Source organism: Rhineura floridana, chromosome 15 (genome assembly GCF_030035675.1).
Source record: "Rhineura floridana isolate rRhiFlo1 chromosome 15, rRhiFlo1.hap2, whole genome shotgun sequence".
NCBI classification, from domain to species: Eukaryota; Metazoa; Chordata; class Lepidosauria; order Squamata; family Rhineuridae; genus Rhineura; species Rhineura floridana.
In genome coordinates this window covers 34,704,464-34,728,299 of record NC_084494.1, presented here as the reverse complement: position 1 = coordinate 34,728,299, position 23,836 = coordinate 34,704,464, and the positions used below count along the sequence as shown (strand labels likewise).

The following is a 23,836-nucleotide window of genomic DNA, read 5'->3' as shown; positions in this document are numbered from 1 at the left end:
AGCGCTAAAAACTTTAAAACATCATAAAAACCAACTTTAAAACACATTAAAACAAAAACATCTTTAAAAACGTTTCTTAAAAACATTTAATGTTGTACATTGCTTAATGTTTTCAAATATTTTTAAATTTTAAAATTTAAAATATTAAGTAGCTTATAAATGCTTTTTAAGCAAACAGCTAATTAAAATCAAACTTTTCTCGTCTCCTTTCCTCCTGTTGCCCCCACCCCACTATTGAAATGTAGATTGTAAGCTCATTGGAGCAGAGACCTTGCCTTTGTTTCAATTTTTCATGCTGATGTTCATCTGTCAAGGAAGGGTCACATGCACTGATGGCACACAATGTTCATAATCTTCTGGTTTTGCTGTCCAGAGTGCCCGTTGCTTAGGAAATGCTTGTGGCCACATCATTGCTCCACCCGGCTCCTGCGCTGTTGGTTCTTGGTTGAGGAAAGAGGGAACTTGATGGTTGCCTAGCAACCAGCAGCTGGTTTTGCTGCTGCTCACAACTTCTTCTAGGCCCGGAAGAGTCTTTTGCTGATGAACCAAAAATCAGTAAGGAGCCAATTCCACATCCTTACCTTCTACTCTCCTTGCTGGGAAGGGCTGTAGCTCTGTGGCAGAGCATCTGTCTTGCATGCAGAAGGTCCCAGGCTCAACCCCTGGCATCTCCGTGTGGGGCTGGTGCGACTCCCTGTCTGAAACCTACCTGCTGCCAGTCAGAGTAGACCATCTTGAGCTCGACAGGCCTATCGCCTGACTTGGTCTAAGGCAGCTCCCTCTGTTTCTGTGTCCTCCTGGCCCACCATCCTCTTTGGGGAAACGCACAACCCCCTGGAATGCCCCTGCTGCACCATTTCACCCTGGCCTTTGACACCTGAGATGTATATTTTTAGGGCCTCCCTGTTTTATTGTGATGTGATTTCTAGGTTGTTTTTACCTGTTTTTAATGATGCATTTTCAAACTGTTGAGACCTGAACCTGGGCCCTTTGTGGGAACGGCAGGCAATAAATCTAAATAATAATAATAGTGATAATGCACCATGGATCACTGCCTGTCCGTTACCACCTTTCCATGACTGGAGCCACACTGGATGGGGATGTATATTCAAAAATCTGCCTTGCCATGTTCATGTGGACAGGTGAGGGTGCTGTCATGTCTATTGTTAACATCCAAAGGGGCTTGTGTGGCTGATGGAGCTGAATTCTCCTGCACTCCTCACTCTAACCCTTCAGGAACTTCTCTGCCAACCCCACACCCTTCCAAGCCTGGACTGAGCAAAAAGTCCCTGTGGGGTAAATCGGGGAGGGAAGGTGGGGGGGCAGTTACCTCTGCTGCACTCACCTTTACCTCCCCCCCACTATCACTAGACATGTAAACAAACATGGCTGCCCCACTCGCACCCAGTTTGACCCATTCTGCCAGAGGGAGGGATGGGTTCCCCATTTTGGTGCCGTTTCCATTTCCGCTCCATCGAATAATAATAATAATAAATAAATTTAATTTCTGTGTCGCCTATCTGGCCAATGGCCACTCTAGGCGACGAACAAAACCGTTAAAACACAATATGATAAAATACAACATACAATATAAAAACACTCTAAGAACAATACAGAACAAGAAGAACATCGAACTTCCTTCTGGTACTGCTTTGTAAGGGATCAATGTCCGCTCTTCGTGATAAATACTGATTCGGGTTTTTTCCGCAAAAGTATTAATATGGATATTCTTCAAAATATTGTTTTCATAGATGTCTTAAAAATATTGATATTTTCCTCAAAATAATACATATTAATGTTGATATTCTGAGGGAGATATCAATATGATTTATATTTTTGAGGTGAATTTTTTGTAAAAAATCTGCTTTAGCTGTGGAAAACCACCAAAAAAAACCTAGTCCGTGAGGACAAAAAAAAAGGAAATCCAGTATCAAATTCAAATTTTGTGAAATGCAAGCATGTGCGTAATCAGGGGTAGGGGCCAAAGGCGGCCCTTTAGACCTCTCTTCCTGGCCCTTGGAACTCTCCCACTATTACTCCCCCTCCCCTCAGGCCACACCCTCACCAGTCCTGCTTTGTGCCCAGAGTGTTTTTGCCTGGCTGGAATGTGCCCTGGAACACTTGCTTCCCTGGATGGAGGACAGAGAGGGGAGGGCTGTGCGAGGTGAGTGTAGACACTAACCCACTGGACAAAAGTAAAATTTGCATTCATTGCTCCACCCAGGTTTGCTTCTGGCTCTGCCATCACCAGCATGCGGCCCCTGGAAGGTTCTCTAGAAGGGAATGTGGCCCTTGGGCTGGAAAAGGTTCCCCACCCCTGTGGATGATGCATTGCTGAAAGTTCCTTTGCTGCAGATTGTATGAAGAACTATAGGCTATTTGGCAATATGTTCTGTTGGTTGCAGATATCCTAGAAAAACCTGATGTGCATTGCGCTGCGTTTATTGACAATTCAAAACCAACAATGCTGACCGCGTGTGGTAAAACAGCAGGCCGAACATTGTAGGGGGCATGTGAGTGACTTGCCTTGCCTGTGTACTCAAAAAATGACTCAAACTGAGGGAGTTGGGGCCAGGATTGCCAGATCATGAGTTCAGGATCCTTGTTTCCCTCACTTAAAATGTTGTCCCAGAGGGAATCTCACAAGTAGAACCTAAGCACAACAGCGCCTCTCATCCCTTCTGAATCCCCAGTAACTGCAGCCACATCCACACCATGTTTAAAGCATGCCACTTTAAACAGTCATGGTTTTCCCAAAAGATTTCTGGGAACTGTAGGTTTGTAAGGGTGCTGAGAGTTGTTAAAAGAGACCTCTAACATCCCTCCCCCCCAACAGAGCAGAGTGGTTTAACAATCCATCCTTCTTCCCAGGGAGCTCTGAGAATCGTAGCTCTGTGAGGGGCATAGGGCATCTCCTGACAACTCTCAGCACACTTAGCAAACTACAGTTCCCAGGATTCTTTGAGGGGGGAGTCATGACGGTTAAAGTGGTATGACACTGCTTTAAATGGGTGGTGTGGATGTGGCCTGGTATTCAGTGGATCATGGTGCTGGCCATGATTTCTCCTCTTGCATCCCTGTCAGCGGCCCATGCTATGGAAGCCATGATGACTGCTGAACATTTTGCTCTGGGGCCCACTGCCAGCGTCTTTCTCCGGGCCCGTGGGCTCAGGCTGGCAGTGTGTCCGCCTGGCCCAGCGATAGGTCACGCTTCCGTATGCTCTGGAATGCAGGCACTCAGCGGCTGCCAAACGGGGAACAACCCGACACCCTTATTTAGTGTCCCATGCTTGCCTGCAGGAGCTAATTTTAATCTGTCAGGCCAAGCCCTCTGGCTGATGTCATCCCTTCTCTGGGGACATAAAAAAAGATCAGCATTAGTCAGCAGGACCCCCGATCGATTCCTCTCCTCCTCCTGCCTCTCTTGGACGTGACAGATGGTGAAGGCTGGGAAGAGACAGAAGGTCAGAGCCCACCAGGGAATGGCTTCATGGGAATCGCCCCTCTCCAAATTTGACCTCGAAGGAAGGAGACTTTCGGGATAGGTCGATCCCTTCCTTTGCGTCCCGGGCACAAGCATCTGCAGCGTTTGAGGTGGTCACTGTCTACGCAAGTGGCAACTCGCTGTGAACGAATCTCTAAAAAGCCATTCAGGGACCAGCCTGGAGGTCGCGCCCTCTCTTCCTTGCTTGCAAGGATGCAGATGGGGGACGAAGCAGTGATGATGCATTTTGCCCCAAGACGACTTTTCCTTTTGCTAGCCACAGATAGGGCTGCAACCAATGCAGGCTGGTCTTCTAGGGCGAATGGGCCCCCACCTCCCTGCCTTCTGACCTACAGACGCGCTAGGGGGTGATGCTGCCTGCCATCGTCTTCCTCCTCAGTTTCAATGTTGCCCTTGTAAAACATGGCAGGAAGGAGGATGGGGAGAAAACCAGAATGAGTTGGCTCTGGCTCCACCCATTGTTGTCTTCTGCCCTTCCAGTCCCAGTGGGCACCAGCCACCCAATGGGCTGCAAACGCTGTTCCCCCTGCACTGTTAACAGCAGACTGGCATGCAAGCATGATGGGGTGGAACTTTTTACTGCAAGCGGCTGCTGGTAGGGTGGGAGGGCAACTTTTCATCCAGGCGCTGTACCTGTTGTTGTTGGACTGTAACTCCCAGCATCCCTGATGTAGGGTCATCGCCAGCTACCTTTGGTCCATCTAGCTCAATATTGTCTGCAACAGTGACTGGCAGTGGCTTTCCAGGATTTCAGGCAGCCCTACCTGGAGATGCTGGGGACTGAAGATGGGATCCTCTGCTTGCAAAAAAGCAGATGTTCTGCTCCTAAGCTAGAGCCCTTTCGAGGGTGCAGCAAGACGGTGTTTGTTGCACAACTCCATAGTATTGGTACTTGATGAGTGGTGGAGTCCAGCAATGTTCTGGAGTAGGAATGAGTGAATCTGTCAGTTTTGGTTTCTCGCAGTTTTCCATATATATAAATCCTCATGAAAATTCATCAGAATTTTAGTCTCCTAATATAATTTTTATGCAATTTTACCTAATATACACATTTTTGCAAAGCAATTTTCCTTAATATAATGCATTTCTGTTTATTGTCTCTAGTAAATGCATTTTTGTACACATTACTTGGCTGAAAAGCTGCATGGCAAAATTTGGAGAAGTTCACATTTTGAAAGATGGCTGTGTTTCAGTTCACCTGTTATTTTGGAACATGCTAATTTGCCTTTAATTGCAAACTGAATTGAATTTCTTGCCTGTCACTCATCAGGGAAGCAGTAGTATAGCGGCAAATTCAGAAGTGCAGGGTCCCTTCATGCTAGTCACAGCCATGCCCATTCCTTTTTTGCTGCTGGGTGAAGAATGAGATCCTTTTTAAACCTTCTCCCATGACAACAGACATCCCTAGGAGCCAATCAACATGAAAGGGGAGTGTGTAGCTGCTGCGAAGAGTCTTCTCAGTAGCTGACATCTCCTTTCACTCTGATTGGCTCCAATCAGCAAGAAAGGACAAGGAAGCATGTTAGAAGACTCTTCTCAGTGGCTAACACACTCCCCTTTCATGCTGATTGTCTCATAGGAGGCTGAAAACACAGGGACCCTGCTCAGAAAAAAGTACAGGGTCTAAGACCCCCCAAGATCCTAGATGACTATACCCCTTCTGGGAAGAGCCACAGGTCCCCCATCCCTCCTGCTAAAAAGGGTCCAAATAAATTCTGAACACTAACACTTCCCAAAATAGCAACACCAAGTAGCAGAAACTGGTGAGTGGGTTGCATTTCCCCCCCCCTTTCTGCTTTTCTTTCCCCGCTCCCTCTCTGGCTCAACACAGGTGTGCACCCCTTGGGCTCTGTCTCCTTCCATTGATGATGGGAATTTGGAACGCAAACCAGCTCTCCTTTTGACATGTCCTCACACCTTCCACTTTGCAGCTTTCTGTTGTTGTTGTTGGCTTTTGGCTGCCGTTGGTGCCAAATTCCTACAAGGAATGGATTCTGCATCTAAAGGAGGTCTCTCCCCCACCCCACAAATGGAGCTCAGCTCTAGAAAGAAGGGGATTGGAGAGATCTCAGATCTTCCTACTTTCTGGAGTCTTTATGGACGAGAAAATAGTTTTAATAGAACAGCAACAGCAAGGCATGCAAAAGAGAGAGAACTAGCAGGCAGGGCCTGTCAGCAATGGGGCCATCCACCTTTGGGGCAGAAGACCAGGGCCCCACTCTGCTGAATGAGTAGGTCCCCCATCCCCCCCAAAGCCCCTGGATTACCACATTTTGAGTAAGTGGAGTAATGCACATGACTATCTAAACAGGAAGTCCAGAGTTTAAAATTACCTAACCGCACCAAAACGGGCAGATAAGGCTATCAACAGCTGCTAGCCATGATGCCTGTGTCCCACCTGTACTGGTGGAGGCAGTATCACTCTGAGCACCAGTTGCTGGGAATGACAAGCGAGGAGGAGGAGAGGGCTCTTGCCTTCCGGTCCTGCTTACAGGCTTCCCACTGGGGCATCTGGTTGGCCACTGTGAGGACAGGATGAAGGACTACATGGGCCACTGGGCTGACCCAGTAAGACTGTTCTTATGTTCTTAGGGGTAGTGCTAGGTATTCAACGACTCAGAGCCGAGGCTCGTGGCACAAATTAGCATATGGGAATTTATAGTATAGTAAATTTAGACCAACTTTCAGAGCAGAAAACCATCAACCTCTTGCTCTCGGGGCTTATTCTGAGCTATGTGATGCAAACGAATGCTATGTGAGAGAACGAGAGAGAGAGAGAACGAGAGAGAGAGAGAACGAGAGAACGAGAGAGAGAGAACGAGAGAACGAGAGAGAGAGAACGAGAGAGAGAGAGAGAGAGAGAGAACGAGAACGAGAGAGAGAGAACGAGAGAGAGAGAGAGAGAGAGAGAGAGAGAACAGTGCCTGTACATTTTGTCTCTTAGGTTCTACAAATACTAGAAATCTACTCTTTTTAAAAAAAGGAAGCTAGAGTCTGGTGATTATGGTTCGGGGGGGTTGCTCCTGCCCCATGGATGCCCCTCCCCATGGACACCCATCGACTTAGTATAAGCGCCTTGTGGCACCCAAGGCTGGTTGTTTTGAATGCAACAGTTCAGCCTTTCCACACTTGGAGCAAATAAGCACAGTGCCTCTGAACATGGGCAGAGTGGATTTCCTTAATGAAGGAATAATCCACAGTCTCTTTCTGTACTTCCAGATTTAAGTGCAAGACATTTATTAAGGTTTTTCACTCACCCACCCACCAGAAGGAAGCTCACATCAGACTTAAACTGTTTTTGGCACATTATCTCCATGGATAAAAAATTGTTATGTGAATTGCACAGCCCCTTAAAATGAGGCAAGTGTCTTGTTTTCTGGGCATCAGACGAGTCCAGTCTTTGTCAGCCCAGTGCTCTCCAGAGGATTTAGACTACAGCTTCCATCAGCCTCAGGCAGGCTAGATGGCCTTCTGATGTCCCTAAGGAGTGGTTTGTTTTGGATTCCCTGTTTTTCTTATGTGGCTGTACTAAAAACAAACAACCCGATCTCTACTTTATTATGATAAATTTGTTTTTACCAAAATCGTACCTGGGGAGGAGAAACAGAGTGCAGGGTAGCAGAGGGCTGTAATTTTTATTTTTATTTTTAAAAAAGACTGATGTGTTTTGGCTGCCTTCCTCTGCTTTTCCCCTCTTTCAAATAAAGCCCCCTTCATAAGCCACTGAGGAGGGCTCCCTCGCTAACCAAAGGCTTTTGTCGTCTCGGAGGGGGGGGAAGCGAGGGAGGGTGTCTCACAATGAGGCTTTGAATCTGGCAAGAAAGCTTCATCCGAAAGAAGCCTCTTTGCCATGTTTGCTGGAGGCGTTAACAAATTACACCGGCTGACAGCTGAAAGGCCCGTGTGTGCCTTGGCTCGGTTGGGCAGGCCAGGGTGCATAGAAATGGGAGCTGCAAGGGGGGTTCAGCGGGGCAAAAACAGTCTCGGGCGGGAGTAGGAAAGCAGACGAGGCTCACCCCAGGCCTCTAGGTCTCAGGTGTACGTATTTAGTATCCAGTGTTTAAAACAATCTATTTGGTATCATCACAAACTTACATTTCCAGTAAAGCCAAGGAACTGCCAAAACTACAGTGAAGATGGTGGTGTGTTTTTATTTACACTGAAACCTTTGAAATTGCACCCCCATCCCGGCATAGCAGGGCTCCCCAGGCAACCCGTTTATTGAGCATTCATCCTGATTTGCTTGTGCAAAGCTTATGTGGGAGTTGGACTATGTCTGGTCTTTATTGAGCACTGGGTTTGATTTGTTTGCAGGAAGATTCTATATCAGCCACCGTTCATCCTTGTGTTTGTGCGGTGGTTATACTTCCACACTTTTAGGGGGCATTTCCCCACTACTTCCCTAATTGCAGAAAGTCCATGTTTATTTTTAAAATGAATTTGTTGCGACAGAGCGCTTTCATGTATTTAAACTGCACACCCTAAATTTCCAATACGAGATTGAATCCTTCCCACAAAATACTGACAGTCTGGAGGCGAGATTGAGAGAACATCACCTGGCCTACGGTTACCCAGTGAGCTTCATGGCTGAATGGGGATTTGAACTCTGGTCTCCCAAGTCCTAATCTAACTCTCCAGTGGTGGCTGGTGGCTCCATGTCAGTGGGGCAGTGGAATCTGCTCTGGATTTTACTTCACACTTTCAAAGAGCTGTCCAAGGTGCTTCAGCCCCCAGCCGCCATTGCAACACTCCAGCCACTACAGCAGAGTTGCATCATCACACTTGTGTTATGATATATCACTGTCTGCTTCCCTCTTTGTTCCCTGTTTTTTTGGCATTGGACATTTCTTGTTGAAATGTTGTGAGACTGAGATTACAGTCATACGCATGCTTATCTGAGAGTAGAGATGAGAAAGAAGTTCTGTCTAGAGTACTTGTTGTCTGACCACAATCAAAGTGGCCAGCTTCCTTGCAGCTGCTATTGATTGTCGGAGAGGAATGATTAAATAATATTTTCTTAATTTTAATGTTTGACATTTCTGTGCTTTACAAGGAAATCTACCGTGGTTGGTTTGCTTGGTTTTATTATGTATAGGAGTTACATTGTTTTATTTTTTGCTATTTCTCACTTCTTGTTGTGCATTCTGTATGGACTGGTCTTTGACCGAAACTTGATTCAGTTCCTATTTAAAGCCAAATTTATCAATTTTGCACTTTGCAAAATAATATGGGAATCGAAACAGCCATCCTTCAAAATTCACTCTGCGATTCAGTGCTCCAACCAAACATTGCTTACAAAAATGCACATAGTAGGGGGAAATGTATATAAAATGAATATATGAATGAAAACGAGCTGAAACTGCAAACAAACGTGTTTATTAGGAGAAATCAACACTAAAATGCTGAGGAAATTTCATGAAGATTTCTTGTTTAAAAACTCACACATTGCTGCAGGAATGTGGAGACCTGACACTGGAAAAATGAGAAGCTGAGACAGTGAGCCTCAATGCACTCTTTGAGATTGTACGCAAGTAAACATACATAAGTTACAAGCTGCTCAGCTCTCTTTCCAGGTTCTCCAGGAAAGTTAAATCTCAGAATCAGGGATGGAGGCATCTCATCTCTGGGGCGCATGTAGGCAAATGCACACGCATGACCACTAAGGCGCCAGGCAGTGTGCAAGCCTACCATTTCATACAATGCAACTTGAAGTATGTTTTGAACTGGCGGTAACATCTTGTAGGACAATTATGTCTTATTCCCTCCACCCCAACCTCCCAGCGACGATATCTTTAACCAAATGACTAAATACCCATCAGTGGAGAAGACGCTGTTGCAGAGTCCCTCCAGGCTGATTTTTTTTTGTGGGGGGGAGTTTATTTGGCAGCATGTCATTGGTGCAATCATGGTACGTCTGTGGTGGATTTATACTGGACCGTCCACACGTCATTCTGCTTCATTAGTTGTTCTGTGATGCTTTGCTAATGTTAATGCGTTATTGCGTCTGGAGGGGCCCTCTTGCAGTCCAGTGCAACAAAAGTGGGACAAACACCCAGAACTGTGGCTCAGTAGTAGAGAATCTGCTTTGCATGCAGAAGGTCCCAGGTTTGATCCCCGGCATCTCCAGGTAGGCCTGGGAAAGGAAGACCCCTGCCTGAAACCCTGGGCAGCCACTGCCAGTCAGTGCTGACAATCCTAAGGTAGATGGACCAATCCTTTGAGAACGCAGCTCCTTGTGTTTTGATGGTGGTGGTGGTAATAACGTAACTGGGCAGTGCCTGGTTTCTAAAACGAAAGCTGCAGGGAAGCCTCACATTTCTGGAAATCAGTCTTTCTAGTGTGGTAGTCCTTCCTCTTAAACCCAGGCTATGTACACACAGCATTTTCTTATAAAATCAGTGGAGACCGAGTACGTCTTTTTTTCGACGGAGGCCACACACTATCTAGATCTATTGCCAGGGCCAGGGCCAGGCACAAGTGGGCCCTTGGGTACCAATACCCACCCCCTATGTAGCCATAAATAGGCCTGGCCATCCCTTCTCTCATCACATCAGCACTGGTTGCATGGGAGGGTGCTGTTTGGGAAGGTTGAGCTCCCACTGCGCCAGTGTTGGGTTGCAGGGGATGATCTGTGGCCTGGGGTCAGGGATTGATGCCCCTGGTGCCATCTCGGGGTCCTCAACCCCTTACCCCAGGCTGCAAACCATGCCCCATAACCCCATGCTGGCATGGATCTCTGTGCTGTACCCCCACAGCCACAGCCTATAGGAGCAATAAAAATACAATAAAAAACCATTCAAGCATCTAGCACGGTGCATTACAATTGCTCCAGCAGGCAGAAAAGATCATTAACTGGTCAGCAATTTTCAAGTGGCCCGTGGGGGGCAGGAGCTTGAGACCCACTGAGTTATACCAGTGGCATTGGCTACAGAGAGCATATCTGCCATTTAGTGGAAGCAGTGCCAAGATACATGCTACTAGCAATCTTGTCTGCCTGTGGAAAGCCAACATCTCCAACACTGGAGGCCTTCAAGAGGCAGCAGGACAGCCACCTGTCGGGTATGCTTTAATTTGGATTTCTGCTTTGAGCAGGGGGCTGGACTCAATGGCCTCATAGGCCCGTTCTCCTCTTCTATGATTCTATAAACAAAGGGGAAAGACAGAGCAGGCTGGGGATGCAAGGCGATCTTTGCAAGCTTAAGGGCTAGAAACTGGCTGATGCTTGAAGCCTGTTTCTGCATCCAAGCTGTACAATGATGGAATTCAGCAACCAACACTGTCTTGGCCGTACCCTAGAAAGAGCCGCAGCTCAGTGGGGAAACATCTGCTTTCTGCCTGCAGAAGGTCCCAGGTTCAACCCCTGGGGATTCCTCCAAATAGGGCTGGAAAAGGCGCCTGTTTGCCAACCTGCCAGTCAGCGTAAACAATACAGATCAGTTGTCTGACTTGGGAGCTTATTTATTCTTTCCATCTCTGATACCACCTTTCAATAGAAATCCCGAGTGCAGTTTACACTAAAGGGAAATTAGAAACGCCAATTACACAAGCCAGAGAGTTATGGGATTTCAGCAGGAAGTAAAAGGATATGCACCGACTGGGAAATGAATCAGTGTGACTACCCAAAACTTTTGCAGGTGCAAACCAGGGCTTGGAAAATTTACTTTTTTGAACTACAACTCCCATCAGCCTCAGCCAGCATGGCCACTGGATTGGGCTGATGGGAGTTGTAGTTCAAAAAAGTAACTTTTCCAAGCTCTGGTGCAAACAGTGTTGAAAGCGGGTTTGTATCTGACTGCCTCGATTGTATCATGACCGCAGGCCTTCATGAATGCACAACGGAAATGACATCTGGAAGTGGCCCTCTGTTCCCTGACCAACACAATGAATGAATAGGTTCGTCCCTGCTCCTCCTCCTTGCTGTGTTCTCCAAGGGGCGGCACTGAGACTGAGGAGGGGGAAGAAGCCAACAGCTAGGGCCGTCCCCCTGGGCTGCTTGAGAGTTAGTAGGAAGGCTGGCAGGCGAGGGCTGGCGGGGGGCGGACAGAGGATGGTGGAGCAGTGCCCCATTTGCCCTCCTGGACCATCCTCCACTGTCTTGCAGGAAGACCGGGATTCAAAGGGAAGACAGAAATAATAAAAAAGGGGGCATGCCTGTCAATGGGTACACATGGCCGGCCACCCAGCTCAGCACAGGTTCCCTTCCTCCTTGCTTCACACAGTAGCCTATCCTGAGCAGCAGCAGCTGCTGTTGCGCTCAGGTCCTGCTTGCGTGCAGCTTCCTGTATAGATGTCTGGATGGTCACTGTGAGAGCAGAATGCTGGCCTCGATGGGACCCTTTGGCCTGATCCATCGACAGGGCGCTTCTTGCTCTGTAACGGGGAGTGGTACTTCCATTCTGAGAGTCAACATTCTTACATGGCGTTGTGTTGTTTTAAAGGCCGCTGTTATTACAGTCCGCCAGCCCACCAGCAGACCCCTGCTTCAGAAACCAGTGCACGATAGGCAACTGGAAGCTGATTAAATGGAAAAGGCATCACGAGCCGGCATCGGTGGGCACCTGTCAAGGCATGTGCCTCAGCAGGGAGGCCTACTGCCAAACCCACAAGCCTTCATCCCTGGCCCAGTTCCTCTTCCTCCATGCTATCTTCACATGGGCATCCTCAGGAATTTTTCCAGGGGGAGGGGACCAAGTAAACCACTGAAAGGGGAGAGCAGGCTAGTTTCAAAAGCTTGAGAAGAATAGCGCCTGTACATTTTGCCTCAAGGACTCAGGTTCTACAAATGCTATAAAGTGACTGTTAAAAAGAAAAGGATAGCTGGAGCTTATGGTCATTGTGGGGGGGGCAACTGCCCCTGTCCCCCCCCGTGTCTACCTATGTATCTCTGCCTGTTGACCATCAGAGAAAGACTGCAGAATCTGATGCTGTAGAATCCGTTATTCCGGTAGAGCGTAGGTAGCACCCAGTTCTCTGGGCACCAGCTGAGCGCTTTTTGGAGAGAGCCTTTTCTGGTCTGCCTACTCTGTCGACACAGCACTCAGATTTTCCTAGCCATGGCCACTGTGGTTACCAGTGGAGTATGAGAGCCAAGGTAAGCTTTGAGGCACTTGGGTAGCTAGCCACACGCACACACACACACACACACACGGATTTGTTGGGCTCTGAGGCCTGCAGACTGTCTTGTCTGTCAGTTCACAGGCGTGTGCAATGGTAGCTGCCTCTTAAAGGCTGCTCTGTGCCGTCTGGGGCTGATAAGAGCTATAGTCCAAAACCTGTGGAGGGCACCAGGTTGGAGGAGGCTGGGTTAATGGGGATAGTACAGTCATCTTCCTCTCCCCCTCCCCCCCCTTACGCACAAAGGCCGCTGGTGTGTTTCGAATGTGTCTGCATGCTGGAGACTATTTATCATCCAGACTTTTACCATCAAGCCTCTTGAGAAACAGATCTTGCAGTTTTACTAGCACATTCAAAGCTCCATAATTTGAGCATGCAGGGTGTGCCAAGTTTTGATTTATTGTTGTTTTTAAATGGTGGCTTCCTTTGGTGGGAGAAAGGGCTAGTCATTTTTTTTCTATACTTGTAATATTTGTAGATTTATTTCATAGGCCCTCATATCTCAATTTACCAGGGATAGTCCTGATATTTTGGTAAGCACCCCTGGTAAATTGCCGTCCCTATTTTTGCCTCTGAGGAGAATGCCTTGCTAACATTTTCTTAAGGCAAGATGCTAGAATGGTCATTCTTGGTGGCATCATCTTCAGCGCAGGGCTTTGAGGAAGATATCCAGGGATTTATCAACACCCATGAACCCCAGCCAGCTAACCATAGTCCAAAAATCTGGAGGGCACTAGTTTGAGGAAGGCTGTTGTAAACAGCAGTGTTTTTCAAGTATATCTTTAACCCAGCCTTGGCAAACCTGGTAGCTTTGGGGCAGTAGAATCCACTCCAGGTTTTAATCTGAACTTTCAAGCAGGTGTCCAAACTTTGGACCAGTGGTGGCACTTGGCTCCATATCAGTGGGCAGAGGAATCCATTCCAGGTTTTAGTCCAAACTTTTGAGGAGCTGTCCAAGATGCTTCAGCTCCTTGAAAGGTCAGACTAAACCCGGAGAAGATTCAACTGCCCCACTGACATGGAGCCACCAGCTGCCATTGCTTTGTACTGCAGTTCCCATCAGTTCCAGCCAGCATAGAGCTCATGGGAATTGTAGTCCAAAGCATCTGGAGTTTTATATTTTTATATGTATTTTATTTTATTTTATTTTACATTGTTCTGGTTTGCTGTATTCTATATGTGCTGGTCTATGACCAAAATGAATAAATCTAAATGGAAAAGCATCTGGAAGACATCAGGTTGGCCAAAGGTGCTTTAACCAAAGCAGCAAGCAAACTCTTGGCTTTAAATCTTTGGAAAAAGCAAAGTAAACACCAGTTACCTGGTTCAGAATAAGAATTTGTCCAGATCATAATGCTTGTCAGTGATACAAATAAAATGTTATTCCTCACCCCCATCCCACCCCCCAAAATATTCTTCCTTGGTTTGGAATGTGAAATAGATTCTGTGCAATGATGATCAGTGTTCAGTAGATGATGCTCCCCAAGCCAGTGTGTAATGTTAATCCCTTACTCTTGCTGAAATTCTTGCTGATGCCTGATGAACTAAGTGACCAGCCCACCACGCTAGTTAAGATCACTTTTCTTACAAACATCTTATGTTGTGGTCCTTCAGTTATGTCGAGATCTAAAACCCTCTCTTCTCTAGGTAGGGAGGGGTGAATCTGTCAGTTTTGGCTTCTCCCCGTTTCTCACATTTCCAATCTTAAATTCAGCTCTCCAGGTTTCCCACATCAGTTTGCATTTGTTTCCTTTTCTTTAAGGTCCTCATGAAAATTCAACAGCATTTTAATGCGAATTTCTCCTAGTGTACACATTTTGTATGCAATTTTACTTAATATACACACTTTCCTTAATATCATGCATTTTAATGTTATTTTCAGTAATATATGCACACTTAACCTTAGTCTGTGCATTTATTTATTTATTTATTTATTTATTTTTGTACACATTGCTTGGCCGAAGAACTGTATTGCAAAATTTGGAGAAGTTGTGAATGTCGAAGGATGGTTGTGTTTGTTGGAATGTATGAGGTTCAACTCCAACTTGGTGGGTTGAGGCTGCATGGGGTTAATAAGGGTAGCTAGAGAGAGCTAGACCTCTTGCTAGTTGAGGCTATACCTATCCCTTTGATCCTGCCGTCTCTTCCCTTCCTGCTAGACTGATAAGCAACAGGATGTTTGATCCCAGTTCCTTCCCGCCTTTCTCAGTGTTCTTTTTCTCTCGAGAGGGGAGCAGACATCTTCTCTTTGTCTCTCCTCTCAACCAGGATGAGGGCGAGTACTGGGACCAGTGCTCGTTGCTCCAGCATAGCCAGTTAGCTAGATATAGGACTCTTTCCTATCAAGCATGTACTTCCAGAATAAAGTAGTCCTTTCTTATTTTAAAGCTTAAAGTCTCTGTCTGACTAATTTGCAGGGAAGGTAGAATCTTAGCAAAGATTCAAACACACACACACTAAGCTCGCTCAATACTCTCTGTTCCGCAGTGCTACACAACTCTGCTACGCATCTCAATAGAGAAATTGTGTTTTGGCTCTCATATTGTTTTGGAAAGTGGATATTCAGCAGAGTCACCTTTAAATGTGAAGTGAATTTCTCCCCCATCCTTACGTCTAGGTGTGTTTGTTTTGAGGGTGGGGGTTGAGTTTCCAAGTGGCTGTCTGCCATGGCCTGTGCTGGGAACTACAATTCTCGGGGGGGGGCAATTTAAGAGGAGTATCATGGTTCCAGCACCATCTGCATACCTGCACCAATATTGTGAGCTGGGAGAGAACTCTCAGACAAATGTTTTCCGAGATGCGCACTGACAGACAGCTCTTAATTTGTGAGCAAATACCGAGCTAGGTAAAGTTTCACCCATCACTGCATAGGAAATCCTGCTCTTTGGACAACCAGGACAGAGTTCATCATGTTTTCTGAAAAGAGCCTGCATACATTCCGTACATTTAAAGCACACAACTTCCTCCAAAGAATCCTGGGAACTGTAGGTTTGTGAGGGTTCCCAGGATTCTTTGGGGGAAGTCATGCCTGTGAAAGTGGAATAAGTGTGCTGTAAATATAGGTATGTACTAGGGATGGAAAGACCTGTCAGTTTCGGTTCTCTCAGATTCTCACTTTTCTAATGTTTAATCCAGTCCTCTCCATTTCTACGATTTTTTTTAAAATCCTCGTGAAAATTCTTCACCATTTTAGTGCAAATTTCTCCAAATAAACACATATTTGTAGACAATTTTGATAAAGGTACACATTTTTGCAAGCAATATCTCACCATATCATGCCTTTTTGCATGCTGTTTTCCCTCATGTATTCCTTTCTGTGCACACTTTTGCCTAATATATGCATTTTTGTAAATATTGTTTAGTTGGCGAATTGCATCCCAAAATTCTAATAAATGTGAATTTGGAAGGATGGCTGTGTTTTCGTTCTCATATTGTTTCTGAAATTGTGAATTTGATAAGTTCTGCTTGAAACGCGAACTGAATCGAAATCCTCACCCATCCCTAGTGTGTACCGTGTTACACCATTCCTAGCCTGCCCGGGACAATCCTGGATGGCTAGTAACCTTAAGTTCCTTGAGATGTCCTGTTCGTTGAGTATTCATCCTGGTTTGCTTGCACAAAGCTCATGCAGAGATTATACAATGTGTGCCCTTTATTGAGCACATGTCCTGGTTTGCTTGCATGGTGGCTGTACACCATCCTGTCAATCTACTGCTATCCCACACATTTTAGTGTATTTCGCCATCACTTTCCCAATCCCCCAAAGTCTGTGTGTTTTTCAAAGGGGATTTGATGCACTAGTGCACTTTAATCCACTTTGATTGTGCCAACCTAAATTTTGATCATGCGACTTCAGTCTGGAAGTGAGCACTCTTAGTTCATGTGAACTTTAACCAGATAGGGTAGGTTTAAGGATGGATGAATCAATCAATTTCAGTTTCTTTCAATACCTCATTTTTCAATTCCTAAGTTCCGTTCATCACATAACCACATTAGTATGTGGGTTTTTAAAAAAGTTCTCATTACAATTAAGTTTGTGATTATTTGTTTTTAAAAGACCTCATTAAAATTAATCAAAATTGTAATGCAACTTTCTCCTAATATACACACATTAGTATGCAATTTCCTCCAATATACACAGTTTTGCAGTTTTCCCTACTGCAGCATATTTTTGTATATTGTTTTTACTAATATATGCATTTTTATGCACACTTCACCCTAAGTATGTACATTTTGGCACAGATTACTTGGTTGGAGAACTGCCCTGTAAAATCTGAAGATGTGCAAGTGGTACAGGAGAGGCATGTTTCAGGTTGCATTATTGTTTTGGAAAGTGCAAATTAGGCAGGCTCGCCTTTAGATGCAAACTGAATCGCGTTTCTCCCTATCCCTAGCCAGGCTCCAGCCCCGTTCCAGGGTGCCATTGCCCTCCACCACAGAGACTAGGGTCACTCCCTGTCTGAAAAGCAGCAGGATTCTGGTTTATTTGCTCATGACTTGTTTGACTGCAACCTTCCTTTTCAGCAAGGCTAAAACACCCAGCACCCTCCTGATCAACACCCACAGGAGGCTCCTGCACTCCATTCCGATTCCCTTTGCCCATGCCAATGCAGCCAGGTTTTCAAGCTTAAAAATGGCATTGAGCGCGTTGCTGTAACGCTGTCCTCTGGAGTGATACAACCGTTGGCAGTGGGTGCAACCAAATGCGATCTTTGGCAGGGCTAATTGGGCAGAGGGAATGTGAGCCAGATGGAATGCAGGATGGCGCAGGCAGGGGAAACATGTGGGGGTTGCTTGTCTGAGGGACGCTCTGTCCCCTACACCTGGTGGCAGTGGGGGATGTGGTGCCTTTTGGACACAGCAGATATCTGCCTGGGGGGTGGGGAATGACATCATGTCTGTACAGCAACAGTGGAGGTAAAAGACGCTCCTGTGATTTAGAACTGCGATGGGGAGGGGGGGAAGATGCTGACGTAAGTGCGGCAGGGTCTGCGGTGGCAGAAGGAGAGAGACACCAAGCATGAATTGTGGACAGAGTTTCAGAGTTAGGTTTAGGGCTGGGGGGGGCATTTACATGGACCTGGGTGCAAGCCAAGCAAAAGGATTGCTCTCTGTGAATTTTGATGGTGAATATGCACTGGGTATTCTAATGTTTGCCAAATGTAAGGTTTCCATATTCATAACATCCATACCAATCTGTACAGGAAGGTTTCCATATTTGACATCCAATCTTGTTTGGTATTTGACCATGTTTGGAGGTGACATGAAATGGCATTTTGCATTTGACAGTGTTTGGTTGCTGACGTGCAACAGTGCTTAGCATTGTACTGTATCTGTTAGGGAGCATTTAGAATGGCGAGCAAGGATGCTGCTGCCCTTTCTAAAGATGTGGAGTAGGGCACAGATGTCCAAGATGGCTATCAAAGAGGGATGTCGGAAAGCATCATTTTCCATGCTGCCCTGTATTTGTTTTGTGTCGCACTGTTTCTGTTCTGCTGCAGTTTGTAGTTTATGTAATTATGTAATAAATTCCATCAGTTATGTGATTATATTACAGTATTCCACCCTTTTAATTTTGGTGAAAAAGCAATGCAATGCAAATGGGGGAGACATAATTAATTGTGTAACTTCTGTGGACAGAAAGCAACAGCAACAGCTAACAGCAATTCTGTTCGCCGGATCAATGGGACAAATAAGCAAACTTGGGTAGTTTCCACTCCAGTTTCTGTTTTCGTCAGGATTCCCTGGCATCCCTCCTACCAGCAATATAATAACATAGAGAAGTAAAAATCCATAAAGCATAATGCTCAAGGGCAGAGGCACAGATAAAATAAGGCCTGGTGGCCACATAAGGTCACGAGAAGAGCCAGGCTGCTGGATCAGGCCAAAGGCCCATCTCATCCAGCATCCAGTTCTCACAGTGACCAAGCAGATGGCCCAATGACAAGCCTGCAGCCAGGACCTTGACAAGCCTAGTATATGCGGCGGAAGGTATTTGCATGGGAATCCATGCTGTTTTTACCACTCTGGTTGTATATACGGCAGCTCTGAGGACTGCATACACACCGTACATTTAAAGCACATTTACCATCTCCTTCAAAAAAGGATTCCGGGAACAGTAGTTTACCCCTCACTGAACAACAATTCCCAGCATCCTTAACAAACCACACTTCCCAGGATCCTTTGGTGAGGGGACGTGCTTTAAATATACACAGCCAATGTGATAATAGGAACCCAGTTATCTGTTTCTACGGCATCGTACAGGTGAGCCCCCAGTGAGCGTGCGTAAGCAAAATCCATGTTGTCCAACCCAGAAATATATATATCTGCTTTCCTCCTGTGGGATATTTGGGACAAGGGCCAGGGCAACACGACTCTGCCAGCCTGGATAGACTCCTCACTTTCTGCACGTACAGCCAAGAGCCCAACTAAGAGACACTCTCCTCCGGTCCGTAAATCAAAGTGAGTGCTCGGGTTGGAAAGATGCGGGGGATCTTTGCTCCCGCTGCTGGACAAGCTGCCACCTCTCAGTGCTTTGGCAGACCTCCCCAGGCTCTCAGCAGGGAAGCTGGGCTAGTGGTTTTGGCTGCGGAGGTCTCCCTCACCCCCGGGAATCCAAACAAGCCTCTCTTTGCCCGAGTAACGCACAGCTGGAAAGAGAAGGCTGTTTGGGGGCAGGAAGGGAGAAAATGAGATGCCCTCCAGAGAGCAAGAGCGAACGAGCGTGAGTTCTTCTCTCCAAGGCTTAGTTGTTGCTGACTTCAGGCCCAGGACCTTTTTCCAGTGTGCCAGTGCAACATGGCATAAGAAACGCGAGGGGACAGCCCTGCTGGATCAGATCAATGTTGTCCATGGAGTCCAGCGTTCTGGTTAGGGTGCCCATGTGTCCTACTTTACAAACGGCAGTCCTCTATTTGAAGGCTGTCTAGTCCAGGTCTGGTAAAAACCATAAAAAGGGAGAGCAGGTGGGTTAGTGTCCTGTTCAGAGTGGGATCCAGGAGGCTGAGACGCAGGTGTAATTAATTCTTGTTTTATTAGAGTAATGGATACATCAGAAGCAGTATGTTTCATAGAGAGCACTAAACTAACTCACTAGAATGCCCTAGCTGCACTCTAGACATGCTCTGCAACGTATAAAGAAAGTTGACTCAGCAGCTCCTCCCCTGGAGCCGCAGGTTTAAGTAGGGAAAGTCCTTGATCTTAATCTCTGACTTTCTCAAGTCCTGCCTCTGACCCGTCTGTTTCTCGCGATGACGAGGGGGCGGGCGCCAATGGCTCGTCCGAAAGGGCCTCGGCAACAGGCTCGATGTCAGGGGGAGGTTGCTCTCCTGGTGCCTCCCGAGAACCGCTAGGCAGAGGGGAAGGGAGCGTGCCCTCTGGAGCAACTTCCAACGGCTCCTCATCTTGGTCTGGGGGTGGGGCACGCTCTTCTTCAGAGAGAGCGCCATCCGTGGGAACTGACCCTAGCTCCAACTCACTCCCACATCTCCTATCCTGAAGAGACTTAACAACTCCTGGATCTACCACTCCTTCTGACAGCTGGGGACCCTGAAACTCATGCCTTCCCCTTTCCTGGCCCCCGCGGAGGAGCTGAGGCCCAACAGTTAGGTTCTTTGAAGTTAGCACAGTGCCTGTTCATTAGACAGATCAGGTGCAACTTGTTGCAGAGTAGCGAAATTAGATATTTGAGTGTCTGAGTGAGCTTTGTGTATTGGAATCGTTGCTAAAGATTACACCTTCCCTGCAAATTAGTCAGACAGAGACTTTAAGCTTTAAAATAAGAAATAAGTACTTTATTCTGGAAGTACATGCTTGATAGGAAAGAGTTCTACATCTAGCTAACTAGCTAAGTTGGAGATGCAGACAGTAAGCCTAGTGTTTGCCCTCATGCTTGGAGGACAGGGAGAGACAAAGAGAATATGCCTGCTCTCCCTCTCAAGAGAAAGAAGAAGAAGGAAGGAGGAAGGAGATGTGGTCAACATCCTATGTATATCAGTCTAGCAGGAAGGGAGAGTCAGCAGGAGATCAAAGGATAGGTATTAGCCGAGCAATCAGGAGGTCTCCTCTCTAACTACCCTTTTTAACCCCATGGAGCCTCAACCCCCGAGTTCGAGCTGAACCACATATTCCAACACAACGTCACCCGGTGCAGGACTGGTGCCAGAGGGCGGCCAGGTTGGACCCTGGCCAAGGGCCCCTGTGACCCAAAGGGGCCCCTGAAGGGCCCAGTCATACCTGGCACCGGCCCTGACCTGATGCCTTCCTTGCTGTGGTGAGTTGCTTGGTATTTCTTTTGAAATTCTAGGCATTATTTCTAAATTTGCACCTGTACATATAAACTGGTGTCTTCTTTTTTGGTGATGCAAATTTTTAGCAAAGCATAACTCCCCCCCACCCAATTCTGGTGATGGTCAGATGCCTTTTGCCTTTTTGCATGCCTGTAGGGAACCTAGAGAGGGGTATGTGAGTGTGTGTAGAAACTAACCTACAACATAAAGGCAAAATTCATCACTCCACCCACTTTTGCCTCTGGCCATGCCCAATATTGGCATGTGGGTCCCCCAGAAGGTTACCAAGACACGAATGTGGCCCTTGGGTTGAAAAGGTTTCCCTACCCCTGATCTATGTGCAGTTTTCCCTGCCTCCATCAAGGGCTGAACAAGTCTCCATTTCTTAGGCCTCCTCCTTTGCCTCAGAGGGCCTCACTGGGCTCTGCTGCCTAGTAGGTAGAGGCCGATGGGCAAAACCAAGGATGAGGGCAGGAAATGCCATCTGAACAGTGGCGGCTGCTGGCTTCATGTCAGTTGGGCAGTGAAATCCACTCTGGGTTTTAGTCTGAACTTTCAAGGAGCCATCCAAGGTGCACCTTGAAATTAAACACAAACTGAAAAACATCAATTGAGCCTTATACAGCTCTGTTGTCTCCACATAGCCCAACTCTGACCCACAGCCTGACACCTTCTTTTGTAGATTGTCTCAGTGCTTTAAAAACAGCTCCATGGGGCAGAAATTCAGCAGGTGCAGTGCACTGTATCCCATTACATTGCCTCTATGCCTGGAAATGCTGCAGCGGTTATACTCCTGCCCACCACACAGCTGCTTAAAAGTACAGATGCACCTCCATCAAGAATAGGGGTGGCTACTCTGTGGTGACCCTCCAGATGTTGTTGGGCTCCAGTTCCCATCAGCCCCAGATACTATGCCAGTGGTCAGGGATGACGGGGTCCAACAACATCTGGAGGGCCATAGGTCCCCCCCCACCCCAATGAAGGAAAATAGGTGGCTGATTGACCCGGAATCTATTCAGAGGCTGCCACAAATATCTATTTTTCATCTTCTTGTTGCAGTGGCAAACATAGAGTGAAACTAAGACCCCCCCTTTTCTGCAACTGTGTAAAGTGGTTGTGTTTTTACACATGCACACAAGCAGCACCTCTCCCCCCCCCCAAATACATGCCTGTGGTCTGGGCTCTCTCCTAGGGGAAAAAAATTACGTCTCCTTGTACATCGGAGAAACATTAGGTCTCAAGCCATCGTTGGCTTTTAATTGGCCGCTCTTTCCCTTGTGTTTATTTACACTGCAATTAGTTAAACCAACTCCTTTCCCTGGCTCGCCTTGGAGCTTGCCAATTCACACAGTTGGTACAGCGCCGCCTAGGGGCAGGGCAGAATAGGCCACGGGCGGGATGGAAAGAGAAGGGAATTGGGCGTTGTGATGGGCAGGCGGTGCAGGTTGGAGGGAGAGAAAACTAGCTGAGTGATTGCAAGGAGAAGCTGACAGCTCTGGGGAGGGAGGCTGTGCGTGTGGGTTTGATTGTGAGAATGCATGAAAAGCCCCCTGCGGCTGCCCCCCCAGCCCCCGCAGAAAACCCCTCTCAATCTGCAGCGTGCCTTGTGTTCCAACAAGCTCTCTCTATCCTGCCTGTAAAACACACAACTCTTTATTCAGCCTTGGGATATGGTCAAAAATGTGGGCAGCCCCCTCTCCACCTCCTCTGACTTTCCACAGTCAAAATATGCCTTCTTGGACCCTTGACAAGTGGGCGACAGGTTATTTTATAAAGCCCTCTCCCCGGGGAGGGAGGGGGCTAACATCCAGGATAGCCTTCGCCAACCTGGTGCCCTCCAGATGCTGCGGACTGCAACTCTCATCAGCCTCAGCTAGCACTCTTGTGGGATTCATCCAGAGCACCTTGAACCAGGAGCCAGCCGAATTATACAATTGATGGCCTAAGGTTTATTTGGCACCAGCCCAACCTGTTGGTCCCGATTTTTTTTAAATGCCTGTCTTGTCTCCCTGCAGTTCATTGTCTCGGAGAGCGACCGAGGGGAATTTCCATGCCCACTGGAGTGTCCCCACGAGCGCGGCCGCCCCATCTGTGCCTCTGACGGAAAGCTTTACAAGTCCCCGTGCACCTTCCGGAGAGCCCGATGCCGTGAGCCTTCCCTCGAAGCTTTGCCTCGCTTCCGCTGTGGTGGGGTGGCCCACCGGGAGCCCAGCTGTAGGTAGAGAAGACTGAGCAGAAAGGCTAGCTGGGAGGGGATTATCTTGGAGAGAAGGGCGAGTGGCTGGAATCCAGGGGACGAGAGCGCTTGGATAGTTGGGAAGGGGATTTTGGAAGGTGCAGCTTCTCTCGCCCTTGCAGCAGAATCACGGTGTGCCTGTGGGTGGACAACCTGGATGAGCCTGGCTTCTGCTCTCCTAAGGCTGTATTTGACTAAGTTCTGCCGACGTGTTGAAATTAATGGACCTAAGTGAGCCACGGTGTAATGGTTAGAGGGTTGGACTAGGACCTGGGATGCCAAGGTTCAGATCCCCACTCAGCCGTGAAGCTCTCACTGGGTGATCTTGGGCCAGTCACAGTGTCTCAGCCTAACCTGCCTCGCAGGGTTGTTGTGAGGATAAAATGGAGAGGGTGGAGAGCCACCTTGATCTCCTTGGACGAAAGATGGGATATAAACATAATGTAAATAAAATAAAATGTCCATCAGTGGGTCTGCCCTGAGTAGGACTAACATTACTTACACCTCTTAGTCTCTCACTCTAACCATTGCACTACCTGGAGATGAATCAGGATCACCAATTAGCCTCTAAGAAAGGACCGTGGCTCAGTGTTTAGAGCATCTGATTTGCATGAAGAAGGTCCCAGGTTCAATCCCTGGCATCTCCAGGTAGGGCTGCAAGAATCTCCTGCAGGAAGCCCTGAACAGCCACTG

At 47.2% G+C, this 23,836-nt stretch overlaps 1 protein-coding gene across 1 annotated transcript in view; it reads left to right on the top strand.

Moving 5' to 3' along the window:
- Nucleotides 1-23,836, top strand: part of LOC133370644 (SPARC-related modular calcium-binding protein 1-like) — a 47,735-nt gene that overhangs the window by 3,979 nt on the left and 19,920 nt on the right. Inside the window, exon 2 of the mRNA XM_061597234.1 lies at nt 22,923-23,121. Coding sequence (XP_061453218.1) covers nt 22,923-23,121 — 199 coding nt within the window. The remainder of the gene's footprint in view (nt 1-22,922; nt 23,122-23,836) is intronic.